This window comes from Aspergillus welwitschiae (genome assembly GCF_003344945.1).
Source record: "Aspergillus welwitschiae strain CBS 139.54b unplaced genomic scaffold BDQ94scaffold_21, whole genome shotgun sequence".
In the NCBI taxonomy this organism is placed as follows: domain Eukaryota; kingdom Fungi; phylum Ascomycota; class Eurotiomycetes; order Eurotiales; family Aspergillaceae; genus Aspergillus; species Aspergillus welwitschiae.
The window spans coordinates 402840-415812 of NW_020798715.1; the positions used below are offsets into that span (position 1 = coordinate 402840).

At 50.5% G+C, this 12973-nt stretch overlaps 7 protein-coding genes across 7 annotated transcripts; 5 read left to right on the forward strand and 2 right to left on the reverse strand.

Annotated features, from left to right (window-relative positions):
* Window positions 1-453: 453 nt before the first annotated feature.
* On the forward strand, window positions 454-2032 carry BDQ94DRAFT_54000 (regulator of G-protein signaling domain-containing protein). The gene has a single exon (XM_026776011.1). It carries the CDS (start codon window positions 793-795, stop codon window positions 1894-1896), a length of 1104 nt encoding a protein of 367 aa, XP_026625010.1. The 5' UTR covers window positions 454-792; the 3' UTR covers window positions 1897-2032.
* BDQ94DRAFT_54001 (uncharacterized protein) lies at window positions 2033-2667 on the forward strand. The gene has a single exon (XM_026776012.1). It carries the CDS (start codon window positions 2169-2171, stop codon window positions 2625-2627), a length of 459 nt encoding a protein of 152 aa, XP_026625011.1. The 5' UTR covers window positions 2033-2168; the 3' UTR covers window positions 2628-2667.
* A 265-nt stretch (window positions 2668-2932) lies between these two features.
* BDQ94DRAFT_171663 (RUS1 family protein) lies at window positions 2933-4908 on the reverse strand (the record flags this gene model as incomplete). Its single annotated transcript, XM_026771811.1, has 7 exons — window positions 2933-3775; window positions 3842-3886; window positions 3956-4296; window positions 4363-4426; window positions 4491-4503; window positions 4558-4670; window positions 4750-4908. The coding sequence occupies 7 exons, from the start codon at window positions 4906-4908 to the stop codon at window positions 2933-2935; spliced, it is 1578 nt and encodes a 525-aa protein (XP_026625012.1).
* A 646-nt stretch (window positions 4909-5554) lies between these two features.
* BDQ94DRAFT_54017 (alpha-ketoglutarate dehydrogenase subunit KGD4) lies at window positions 5555-6259 on the reverse strand. The gene is made up of 2 exons (XM_026776014.1): window positions 6089-6259; window positions 5555-6024 (listed from the first exon to the last, which is right to left on the reverse strand). Exons 1-2 carry the CDS (start codon window positions 6162-6164, stop codon window positions 5741-5743), a joined length of 360 nt encoding a protein of 119 aa, XP_026625013.1. The 5' UTR covers window positions 6165-6259; the 3' UTR covers window positions 5555-5740.
* Window positions 6260-7783: 1524 nt separating this feature from the next.
* Window positions 7784-8683, forward strand: BDQ94DRAFT_160339 (mediator of RNA polymerase II transcription subunit 18; the record flags this gene model as incomplete). Its single annotated transcript, XM_026769202.1, has 2 exons — window positions 7784-8277; window positions 8362-8683. 2 exons carry the CDS (start codon window positions 7784-7786, stop codon window positions 8681-8683), a joined length of 816 nt encoding a protein of 271 aa, XP_026625014.1.
* Window positions 8684-9147: 464 nt separating this feature from the next.
* On the forward strand, window positions 9148-11505 carry BDQ94DRAFT_160340 (putative DNA 3'-phosphatase Tpp1; the record flags this gene model as incomplete). The annotated part of the gene is made up of 9 exons (XM_026769203.1): window positions 9148-9241; window positions 9301-9458; window positions 9540-9652; window positions 9730-10035; window positions 10093-10220; window positions 10297-10436; window positions 10603-10684; window positions 10916-11061; window positions 11341-11505. 9 exons carry the CDS (start codon window positions 9148-9150, stop codon window positions 11503-11505), a joined length of 1332 nt encoding a protein of 443 aa, XP_026625015.1.
* A 673-nt stretch (window positions 11506-12178) lies between these two features.
* On the forward strand, window positions 12179-12965 carry BDQ94DRAFT_54084 (uncharacterized protein). Its single transcript, XM_026776015.1, has one exon. It carries the CDS (start codon window positions 12372-12374, stop codon window positions 12900-12902), a length of 531 nt encoding a protein of 176 aa, XP_026625016.1. The 5' UTR covers window positions 12179-12371; the 3' UTR covers window positions 12903-12965.
* Window positions 12966-12973: the final 8 nt, after the last annotated feature.

A 12973-nucleotide genomic window follows, 5' to 3' on the forward strand; every position in this document is an offset into this window, starting at 1 on the left:
TCCACCCACCACTGGCCCGTCCTGCCTTGTTTCTTCCACTCTTCCACTCTTCTCTCTCTCTGTGTGTCTCTCTTAACTCTCACGCTCTGGATATGGCTGGCCCTCTTATTTGAATACTCACCAGTCTTTCCCCCCTCCCCTCTCTTACTCTCTCTCCTCTGCCATTCGGCTGTGTCTTCTGTGGCGTCATCATCCTCTTTTCTTTTCTCAATTCCCCTTTACTATCGCTGTGCCTGGCCTTAGTCCGGTCTCTTATTATTAACAGCCGTTTTTTTACTTTTTCCTGCCCCCAAATTTCCCAATTACCGACTTTCCTCTCATATACACACAACCCCCGTCTTCTCTGACCCTTCTGGAAAACCGCCGCTGTTGCCTATACCCTTGCTGCGGGACATCGACACGACTAATCAATCCTTTGTCCACCAAACAGATCTCAATCCTTCACTAACTGAGGTCTTCCCTTATCTACTCAACTCTCTACCTTGCACTACTTACTACCACCACCACCACTACTGTTACCACCTTATCGCCGGGTCTCGCCTCAGCCTGTCTTCCCTCTCAGTGCCGCCTCACCGTCGCGCTGTCTCTCTTTACGCTTCACCATCTGAAACACGGCTTCGCTTATCGACGAGTCTGGCCTCTCCGGAAAGGGTGGCCATCCAACATCCGAGACTGGCGAAGTACCGGATTCACTGCTTGGGCTGTCTCGGAGGATTACAGCACCAACGAGGTGGATTTCGGGGCTTCACTACACCTGCGCCGTACCCCAGTGACCGACGCACGCTGTACGCGATGCTTAAAAAGAAGACCCTGCATCCTCCCATACTCTTCCGACACCATACTCCCAGCACTACACCTGAGCTTTCTCCTACGTCTTCCTCATCGGACAGCGAGTCGGACGAGGACATGGACTCCTCCGGTTCGCGTCCGCTGAGTTTGACGGTTCCTCCGGGTGCTTTCTGTCCCATGCGTCCCTCATTAGATGAGGTGCTGGCCAACACTGCACCTGCCCCCTACACCCTCAGCGCCTTTATGGCCTATCTCTCGCAGAATCACTGTCTGGAGACCTTGGAATTCACCCTGGAGGCCAAGCGGTACCGGGAAACGTACGATGCCCTGAGCCGCCAGCTGAATGAATCGCCTATCGTCACCGACTGCACCGGCAGCCAGCATCTGCGTATGCTCTGGCAGCGACTGTTGACTGCTTACATCCTGCCCGGATCGCCACGGGAGATCAACGTCTCCAGCGAGGTCCGGGATGACATCCTTCGACACGCCAACCTACCGAACCCTCCGCTTCCCGAAACCCTGGACGCTGCCGTAAAACTCGTCCACGATTTGATGGAGGAGTCGATCTTCCTGCCGTTCCTCAACTCGCATGCCTCGACCGCTCACGTCTTGCCGCTATCGGAGCCGCTGTTTCCCCATGAGGACGATATCACCGTCGTATCGAATTCGAGCTTCGACGAGCACACGGCCAGTCGGGGTCGATCGAAGAGGAGACGGCAGTCCCCCCAGTCTTCCAAAGATCTGGGATCGCCGGTGTCCGTCGGTTCTCCGCCTAGCCGCTCGAACTTCTCCTTGAGTGCAATGACTTCGATGGGCAAGGTCGGCCATCGGACTTTGGGACAAGTCTCCAACGCCAGCGGAGATTCCGCGTCTGGAGCTTTGACTGATGACTCGGGAAGCCTGCAATCGAGCGCCAGTGTAGGCGAACCAATGACACCGCCGACTACGCCGCCTTCCAGTGATCCCCATTGCATGCACTTGGCCCACAGCCCGAAGCGCACCGACAACCCATGGAAAAAGATGGGACTGAAGTTGGGCTTCAAAAAGCGCTCGGGCCACGGAGGCTCCGGCAACCAACATTTCAAGTTTTCTGGCATGGACGAATGACTGGCCGTTCAGAACCGGCCAACAACAACCTTACCGAAATCACACCCTATCTGGCAGAGCGTCAAAGCTCTGATGATATCCCTCAACACTCACTCCCTCGCTCGCTATTCTCGTCGGACCGCCGAAAATGGCATCCTGATCTCTCCCCCTCTCACCGCATCGGCTAGACCGCATGATCCGATCTGCATAACCTGATATCGCATATATGATTGATCTCTCGGTTATTGAGCGAATATGTCGCATTGACTCATTGACTACGAGTGGACGGTGTAATGCATGTGCATTATGATTTAAGCATAACTCGGCGTTCTGTCTCATGTTCTTTTTGCCCTTTGTTTTCCCACTTGCATCGAAGCAAGCGACCAAGCGTGCATCATTCCATTTGTCATCAACAAAAACATATAGACTTGGGGGGTTTGTCCTTTTTTTTTTTCCAAAACGGGGGTGGTGGTTGTCTGTTATCTCTCTTGGCGTTTTGTGTCTGTATCCATATTGAAATCTTTCAAGGGGGGTTGTGTGGGGTGTCGAGTGACATTCTGTTGATGTGCGCGTGCATGGGAGTTGTTCTTATCCCCCTTCTGTTCGAAGGGCATGATTGCATTGTCTTTCTTGGGATGGCATATGAGGTGCTTTTCTTTCATATGCTGTTTCCTTATTTCCTTCTCCTCCGTGTTTTAGCATCACACTTTGCATTAGCATTAGCATTGGCATCACTGTGTACTGGTCGATAGATACCCATGGATTGGATGCTTTTTATCTCTGAATATTCTTTTTTCAGTGCCCAAAATGTAGGGTCCAGTAGATTATAGACTAAACTGTCTTGTCAGAAGGTAAACAATCTGGTATGGAACCCTTTTTCTCACCCATCATTCATACTTCTTCCTACCTACAGTTTCCACACGTATGTAGCGATCGTCTCAAAATATTTACTATCTTTTATCCTACAACTCCGTCACTAACCTACACACAAGTACACTAGGTAATTAACCAGTCATAGTCAGGCAGATAGACAGGCGGACAGCAATGCCTAAAAAAATTACACCACGACTCTCCTTCCCGATCTGGTTTCCAACGCAGCAATGCTCAAATCCCAGCCATTATCGATCAATGCAGTAGTATACCGATTGAACCTCGAGCCTTCATTCAGGAACTCTAACGTCCGCTCCAGTACATTCATCGTAGTTTCTACCTGGTCTGAGGTACTGGTGGAGTCTGCTGTCGCTGCTGATGACGTCGACAAGACCCTTGCAGCCAGCAAGGCATGCGCCCATGCCTTGAGCTGGGATTGACTGGTAGTAGTATTCTTGAGCAGGATGTTTGCGTGCCATGTTGGGTTCTTTTTGCTGCTTCTGCTGCTGTTGGTGAGGTAGAGGATGTAGTCTTCTTTGCTGAAGAGGGTGGTGAGTTGGGGTATTGGGACTGGGGTTCGGAGGGATCGAGAGGAGGTTGTTGATCGTGTGCTGCTGGATGGTGCGGTGGAAGAGAGGAATTGGTGCAGGGAGATGCCTATACGGCAGTAACCAAGGGTTTGAGGGGGTTTCATTGTTGGGGACCAGCGGAGGATGCCGTCTGTTTCGAAGATTTTCTCTTTCTTGGAGACTTGGGCTGGGGTTAGGGTCTTCCAGGAGGGCGGTTGGTGGGAGTGTTGTGCAGGGGTTTGTTGCTGTTTGGATGGCTCTGGGTGGAGGAGTCGTGTGAGGTCTGGGTCGGTGTTTAGGAGGGTTGAGAAGACGATGTTTGCTCGCTGCCTGTTGAGACTGGTCATTTGGACGGAGCGGACGGCCGCATAATTGAGACTGAGGTGCAGGGCCTGAAGTATCAAGAGGCATATCCAGGTAGTGGAGAAACTTGTCACGCGGGAGACGACGAAGGAGCCGACCTGTGTGTTTCTTGGTCAGGCTCGCTCTGGAGAAGATGAGTTGTAGTAACTAGGGTCCTGGCTTACGAGCATTCCGATGAGTGATATGATTGTCTCTTGCGACGAATCTTTCTGTTGACAAGAAGTCAGTGATCGCGGCCTAGGCGCAGGGTTCGAATAAAGGTTGATTGATTCACTTACGGCATTGACCTCAGCGAGGTTCCCCCAGCGAGAGAAATGTGCACTTAGACTCGCCTTGGAACTCCCCCCTGCTACTCCGCATAAAGCGCGAAGCACACCTGCTGTGCTGAGTACGGTGACTCGAGGAGCACCTGCAGGGATCATTGGTGAGAGACAGTCAAGGATCATTGCTAGATCGTTAAAGATGTCCGCTGCAAGCCGGTACATCTTGCATTCTGGCTCGAGAGCAGTACCGACCCGGTGCGCGAAGAGGATCGTCGCGATACGGCCAGAGGTATCTTGGAGGATGTGCAGCAGTAGGGCTGCGGTGGGGGAGGCATCGGCGTTGCCAACTCCAACGCCTAAGGGCTGTTAGAACAGGATTTCCTGGGGACCAGTTGTTGGGTGGAATTAGAGCAGCCACCAACCTTGCAGCACCGCTCTCGAGGATAGGAGGCCAGCAATCGAGCTGCTGAAGGCTTGGAGAGAGTCCTTCGTGAATTAGCTGTCTAGTCTGATAGGGGCTGGTATGGTACGCTTGACGCATTTGACATACAAACAATTGGTATCTGTATGAATTAGCAGAGCCCAATGCTAGGGTGATAAAATCAACAGTATCTTACGGCGCATAGTCATCTGTGACACTGTGGGGATATCCAGCAGGAAGGAAGACCTCAACTAGAAAGTCTTGAACGCTCTTTGAAGACCAAGCTGCCGGAGCAGTGGAGGAAGCATGCTAGCAGGAAATTGGTTAAATTGGAACGACAGCTTTGCAGCCTGGTGCGCGGATTTGGGTAACATTGGTCATCACTAACTGCCACATCCACGCGTCCCCAATTCTCTCCATGTTTCTTGCCATGCTCACGATGTGCAGGGCCCGCTGCGGGCTCGGAGTAAATGTAGGTTGCGGTAGGATGGTTAACCTCGTCCACCTCGGTGAAGGTTATTGCGGTGCTGTCCTCTTTAGGCGCCATTATGTGGCGCGTAATTATTTGGTCTCGATCGATGTCTTATTTGAGACCTGACGTGATGTTGGAGACGCGTGAATCGATGGGAGTTGTATAGGAGATTGTTGTTGCGTGGCAGCAGTTGACGCTAAGAACACGGGCACGTGTCATGACATCTGCCCGCAGCAGTCCGGCAGAATAGCAGATGGATGACCAGTATCTCTCTACAGTAGACTACGTAACTGCGGAGTGTCCTGTTAATTTGATTGATTGTATTCAAGGTCTCCTCGAGCCCCAGTATTTAGTACTAATGAACCTCAGGGAAGAACTCAAAAGGCCCCGTAAAACGAGAATAGTCCAACATGCAGCAGACTTTTGGATCCGAATGAAACAACCATCTATGCACAGAAATCCGAAGATATCTCAGCAAGCCCCAGCCAGACAACAAGAAAGCATCCGTCATGTGTCGCGCCCCAAGTACAAGTAATCCAAACCGCTAAGCTCCGAAACAAGCAACCACCAGCGCCGTGACCGAAAAGAAAAGCATGAAAAAGAAGCCATCGAAGAAGAGCAGGGACGGAAGCAGCTCCTGGTTGGACAATGCCAACAAACGACCCATCACCAGTATGCGACGGTGCTCCCAGTCCCTGATTACGGTACCATCCAAGTTCCGATAATGCGAGACGAACCAGGCCCCACAACTCGCCTGTTACTCCATGGTTGAATTTGGAGAGAACAACGGCTGCCACGGCCCCAAGCCAATGGTCGTACTCTATTTTAACACGATAGTGTTTCGTCAATCACCAAACCGTGACCGCTACCGTTGCGTCATCTCTCGTTGAGTGATATCCGGAAGGATCTAAGCGAACAGGCTGGCACCGCCGGTCTCAATGGCCTCAATCTCAGCCTCGGACCAAGGAAGACGGTGGAAGCGAGCAGGAAGCTCGTCGCGGTCGAAAAATTCACCCTGCTTAGGCTGAACGGGGCCCAGAGATGCACCAGAGCTGCGGCCAATGCCCTGAGAGAAAGAGGCACGGCCAAGAGGGCCGTGCTGCTGAGCCTTGATACGGTAGGCGGCGAAGGAGTCCGGGAGGATTCCGGAAGGAGAAGCGGGGTGAGGACGGGGGGTGTGGTCAACGGACTCTGTAGATGGTCATGTTAGACACAAGGAGCAGGCGCGTAGAGTTGACGGGGTTGGAATACATACGAGGCACGGAACGCCGGCCGAGGAACCGGATGAGGGGGGTGCGGGCAGCGCTGCGCAGAGCAAAAGTGGCACGCATTTTGAATGGTGGGAAGAAAGAAGGTAGGGGGTTTATAGATTATAAGGTAGTCGTGAGGATGGAGAGCGAGGAATCGAGAGAAACCGCTGGTGTCCGACGCGACCGAATTAAGCGATTAATAAGTTGTTTGTTGGAAGTGGAAGAGGAAGTTTGGAAGGCAGGCAATTCTCCACGACAAGGACACAGAAGGCCTATATATTTTTGTAGGGGGAAAAGGAAAAGTGGCAAGGACTGTACAGAAGGCTGTCTGGAGGAAGGAAAAAGAGCAGGAGGAATTGGAAAGACTGGAGGGGAAAGGGAAGAGGAATGAATGAGGAGGAGGAGAGGAAAATGCCGACGAGGGTCGGAGCGGAAGCGAGGGTGTGGGTTTTGATAAGCAAGCTTGGTGGTATGGAGTAATACGGGTTATTAACGAGAAACCCGCCGCCGGATTTTATGATCCGGACTTTTGCCTTCCCATCCATCAATCTGGCACGATTACTATTCCTTGGACGTCTTGTCTATGCTGCTTGTGGTATGATCAGAGACCTAACGTTTGACTAGCTGCTCATCGCCAATTCGATAGCGACGACATCATTTTCCCCATCTTTTCCCCAAATCAGATAGACTGTTAGTGTTAGGATGATTGACACCTGATGATACTCGCCGACGGCCCCGATCCTTGCCCAAACCCGCATTCCCGGTGAAGGAAGACCCGTGCCTGACTGGCCAGTGAGTTTGGGGGACCTGCATCGGTGCTGCTCTCGAATCGCCTTTCCTCCCGACGCTTTCACTGCACGTCTCTTTCGCGTTCCCCTCATTCGTAGGATTCCCCGGAGGACGTTGTGCTCCAGTTGGTGTAACTCCTCTGTATCTCTCTTATCTCAGATCACCTGAGCGGAGAACATCACCGTAGTCTGGCGTGATCCCCCTCACACATGCACAATGCACACACTCTCTTTGTGTGTAAGACTGTACTTTTTACCTTCCGGGATCTGACCCCCGCAAGCCTTGGGAAGGAGGGCAACTCAACTTCACTAGTCATTCCTTTCCCCTCCCCCCATCTTGGCATTTGCTCGGATGAAAAGAGTCTACCCCAACTAGCCTGTCCAAAAGGGGAAATTTTCAACACACAAGTTAAGCATTTATCAAGATGAACAGGGAAAGGAAAAAAAAATTCATAAAGTTTAAATCTAAAATCTTTATGCTTGACTATTGTTCCTTTTCCCCCCAAACTTTGCCATTCTAGCATTTGCCGCTCACATTCGAATCCCTGGTTATTCGCTCGGAGTTGCAATCGCGTGATATCACATGATTGTTATCTCCCCACGCGTTTTCCGCCAGCCAAAAGTGGATTGGCATTATTGTGTTACTACGGAGTACGTACTACTGAATTATCGACTCGTCCGGCAGTAACCGTACCATAACAGCATAACTTACCGGCCGGAACATAAGTGGACACTCGGAAGGAGTCTCCGACCCGACTTCACCCGTGCTTTTTGCCTGATTTGCCTGATTGTGTTCCCGTCTTTCCCTGAGCAAGCTGGCCGGAGCTAAGGGAGCTACAGACAGGCTTGAACGACCCCCGATTTCTATTCTTATTCGTCTCGATTCCCACCCCGGTTCTTCTTCTTGTGATTATGCATGAGCTTCTGCTCTTCGCCTCGGTTCCCGCGCACCAGCATCATGAGCTTCTTCAACAGCTGGCCGGGTTGACGGCCATGCAACCCCGTCACCGCCTGGAAAGACGCTTGGTTTTCAAGGCCTACCGCAAGCCAGGCTTGACCAACACCCGGGTTGGGGCCAGTCAAGATCTGCAGGGTGTCGAATTGCAGCGCCTTAATAAGATGCTCAATGGAGGCATGTTCTACACCCAAGTAGTCGGTCCCGTGGCCAAAGCCGACTTTGGCGGGAACCCTTCCTCGTCGGGAGATCCAGATGTCTCCATGTCCGGATTGGAGGAGAAGCCATCGTCATCTTCGTCTTCTTACAGTTATGAGGATCAGCCCTGGAAACTCGAATTTAGAGATATCCCCGAGGCAGGCACTCGATCCGCGGTAACTGCTCGGCTGATGGCTAGTGCCACGCTGCCTAAAGGTGATATCACGGCGCCCATGAATGCCTGGGGTTATAGGTTAGTAGCTTCCCATGCCATTCGGGGTTATATCAGCTCCTCCGTATCTTGATTGGTCCTAGTCGGCTGACAAACTGGGTTCAGCTTTGTCACTGAGTACGTGGTGGAAGGAGATGTCTTTGTTCTCAATGACATCGTTATCTTCCTACACCGTGTCCTGCTTTACCCGACTGGGGCGCAGGAATCACATGGACCTCGTCGGCAGCTGCCTGCGTATCAGGAGCTCTCACCGCTGGAACGGACAGGGAGCTATGTCCTGCAAGCTGCTATCACCGTCCAGGATGGCGGGAATCAGGAGATGATGAGGACGGCTTCGCAGCATTTGTTCGGGCTTCGCGAGCAGCTCAAGTCGGCTGTCCGTCTAGAAATGGCGGACCGGCTGTCTCTGGATACGCGAGCGAAGTAATCATGTATTATGATATCTTTTTAGCAGTGCTATATACCCCGGAGTTGATGGCTCCCAGTAGATAACTCATTCGAAATTCAAAATCTGTCATTAGGAGCCGAAGTGAATATTGTTAAGTTTCTTTTGTCCTTTTTTTTTTTTTTTTTTTTTTTTTTTTTTTTTTTTTTTTTTTTTTTTTTTTTTGTCTTTCTTAAGAGAGAAAGCAAGCTTGAGCTGAAAGCATACACATAGTTGGATGACAGCGGTGCAGTTGTAGCATCCATCTTTGTATGGGTGCAATGAGCCGTCAATATAAGCATGTGACTTCGCGAAGTTTAAGGCGCGCGTCAGCGCGTCGACTTCCGCTTTTGAACCCGACACCAGTTCGAGCCATCTAGTCGCAGATTCTTTCTCATTTGCTGCAATCAAGACCACAGTACCTGACAGACATATCCAAGATTATCTCCAGACTCCAGTATCTCAGGATGGCCGGCGGTGGGGGCGTGAAACGTACAGCTTCCCCCACTCGAGCTATATCGCCGCCTCCACTCAAAAGGAAGGTTGAGTCTACCATAACTAGTAAGGCACACCTATTTTGTCTCGTTCTATTTTATACTAATGAAACTGATAAACCTAAGAAAAGGCTGTTTCCTCCTTCTTTACCCCGACTTCTCAGAAAAAGCCCGAACAGATCACCTGGCGGATTGTCAACAACAGTGCGGTCATTGGCAAGTATACTTCGGATTCGAGTCACAAGAAAAGTACAGAGAAGCCCAGAATCGCAGCATTTGACCTGGTCAGTTTAGAACGAAGCCGTTAGGTGAATTTACGGTTTATCATTACGCGAGCTCGAGACTGACTAGGTGATCGCACCTAGGATTCAACGCTTGTCTCGACAGCCTCTGGAAATACGTTCCCCAGGAATGGGTCAGACTGGAAGTGGTGGCATGATACGATACCTGGGAAGCTCAAGGAGTTGAACGACAATGGGTATGTAGTCGGTTGCCTTCTAGTTCCTTGATCGGACTGCTTCCGGACAACAGGATATTGATCTCTCTTCTTTGCAGATACTACGTGGTGGTCGTAACGAATCAAAAGAAGATCAGTCTCAAGAAAGATCTCAAGAAAGGCCAGAGCGACTCTAAAAGCCTTGTCAACTTCAAGGAGAGGGTGTCGGCCGTCATGAAGCAACTGGACATCCCACTAAGTGTATATGCAGCCACCGAAGATGACGAATATAGGAAACCCAGGACAGGTCTATGGAAAGAGATGCTGGACGACTATGACTTCGATGTGTCAGGAGTCAATCTGTCAGAGTCCATTTTTGTAGGGGACGCTGCTGGACGGCTAAACGACCATTCCATGGTCGACCGGTAAGGCTGGCCTTTCGAAAGCAACCCACGGACTTTATACGCTAACGGCGGTTCAAGCGGATTTGCTCTTAATATCAAAGTACCTTTCAAGACGCCCGAGGAGTTCTTCCTCAATGCTGACCCCGAGCCCCTCGTGGAACCGTTCGATCCGACGATTTACCTGCAAGCAGAGCCAACCGACGATGGTGAGTCCCCATGCTTGGGGTGATTGCGAATCGACCATCAGAATACCCTATTGACAACTTGTCTTGCATGATGCAGTGGCGCCACCTTTCTCTCGCCAGAGCCCCCTCGAGCTGGTGATATTTTGCGGCAGCCCTGGTGCGGGCAAATCCTCGTTCTACTGGGAATACCTGGAACCGTTGAAATACGAACGAGTCAACCAAGACCTTCTTAAGACTGTACGTCTTCTTTATTGTCTCTACCAAACTTTATACGGGTTACCTTCTTCCAACACACCCTTCTACGCCAAGCCCAAAAAGTGGCAGTGGCTTCGCTCGCGCAGCAGCTATACACCTCAACGACCTACCCACATCTATGTACTACCAAGATTGCATAATCTATCAGCTAACCAACCGCTCACCACAGCGCCCTAAATGCATCAAAGTGGCGAAGGAACACCTTGCAGCCGGTAGATCTGTGGTTGTCGGTACGTGAACGTTGGGAACGGGGCAACCTTTTCCCCAAGAGACCAACCCACCCAACCCTTGCATTGACACTTCGACGGTCTACGATGTCGATTTCTCGGGCTCGAGTCTAGCCAGGCTACACCAACCCTAGCCCATATTGCGATCCATCCCTCCCCGCTTCTCCTTCAAGTACCTACAGTGACTTTGCAAATGCACGAACGATTAGATTTCTTCGCTGATCAAAAGCACAGACAACACCAATGCCGACCCGGAAACCAGATCCCAGTGGGTAGAAGTCGCTAAGGAATTCAACGTCCCGATTCGCTGTGTCTATTTCACAGCTTCCCCCGCCCTCTGCCGGCATAATAATGCGGTCCGTGCCGCAAATCAAACCTTGGTAAGTCCGTGCGAGATGAAGATGCGCGTGCACTGCATCCCCATTGTCCCCTTCCACCCCGCACCCCCTCCTACCCAAAACCATAGACTGTCCTCATTGTTCCCTTTTCGAGTTGTTCGAAGGGAGGTGGTGGTGATAGCACCATCTTTCCCAACGGTCACACGTGTATCGTGACATGTTATCGGATCATCAAACACACCTATACCCATACATGCATACATACACCATTACAACAACTGATGTAAATCATACTCAATACTAACCTCCATCGAATCATAGAACCCCGAATCACGCACCCTTCTCCCCGGAATTGCCTTTGGAGATTTCCTCCGCCGATTCAAAGAACCTTTAATGGAAGAAGGGTTCCAGGACATAATACGCGTGGAATTCCGCTTCCGAGGAGACGAAAACGCCAAAAGATTATGGGGTCAGTATTGGGTGTAGAGACAACTCTCTGTGTAGTAGTATCTAAACAACCAACCGACCAACCAACCATCGTTCATGCCTCATGGCCCCATATGAAAGCAAACATGGGAACACAGCTCATTTCAACTTCTACCCATAAACAAGTCTAGTTACCTGCTGCTGCTGCTACAGAGTACTGCTGCTGCCTACGTAGTCAGTCATACGTAAAGACAGGGCTGATCTAGCCTGTTCTAGGCATTCTACCAACCATCTACAGTATCTAGCGGCAATGAAAAATGCATGCATGACTGAAGAAAATCAATATCAATGGATGAACGAGCGATCTGCCAGACTAGCTAGCTAGCTAGCTAGCCACCAGCTAACTAAGCCAGTACTTAGTCTAGGCGACATGTGCGGTACGAGTTACTCGATTCGGGTGGCTGTCGAAAGGGAGGAGGGGGGTGATGGGAAAAGACGGTCGACCCCGCGCATGCATCAGGCGACTGGTATGACCTGACCCTGGCTGGCTGGCTGGCTGGCTGGCCCTTTGGGGGTTTGAGTAACCATGACTATTACTACTGCATGTATCATTGAGGAGGGGGAACAAAAGTACACTGCATATGCATTGCATGTGGGCAGCAAGGGCGGGAACCATAATTATCCGTTGGAAGGCATCACCTGAGTAGTACTAAGATGTAGTAGTTATTTATATGTAGGTCTAGTTAAGTAGTATCTAGTAGTATCGGTATATATACACACAGTTGAGTGTACAGAAACGCAAACAGAGAACAGGCAAATATCTATAGTAGGTATGCTTTTGGGCTTTTTGGTGCAAGGAGACAGCAAAACAGTTCTAGTATGTATCAGGGAACAGCGGGCCGTAGAATTTCAAGTAGGATAAATGAATGAAGAACCATGCCTTGGGGTATAAGACAGAACAGAACACCAGAAGCGCCCTTGCAATGGTTTCGCTTCCCTTTTCGCTTGGTAACCCAGCCACTTTTGCTTTCAACCGTAATTCTTCTTCTGCTTTATGCTCCCCTCATTCCCCTGTCTTTGCATCCATACAGAACACACGCATACACACCTCCCCTCTTCAATCATTCGACGGTGCAACCCAACGGTTGATTTTTGTGCCAAGGACAATGACGCAAGGAATGCATCGCCGGCAGAGTGAACACACACAAAGGAGATGCTGGGCAGTGTACAGCATTATCAATACATGTTGGCGCGAACAAGTATTTCGACAACAGGGGAAGAGGGGTACATATGCAGAGAGATCAAACATTAAGGAACGGACTGCACTCTGCGAGTCAGTAGTCGCAGGTGCTCAGGTCATCAGTCATCATTATGCAATCACAGATCATGAACAGAAACAGGAAAAGAAAAAGATAAAACATATCCGTCGAAACATGTATACTATAGGAGAGGCATAAGTCATCATTCACTGAATCAATCGTTCGAGAGGCGTTAATAAAAGTCGTAAGATGGTATACATCGTAAGCCT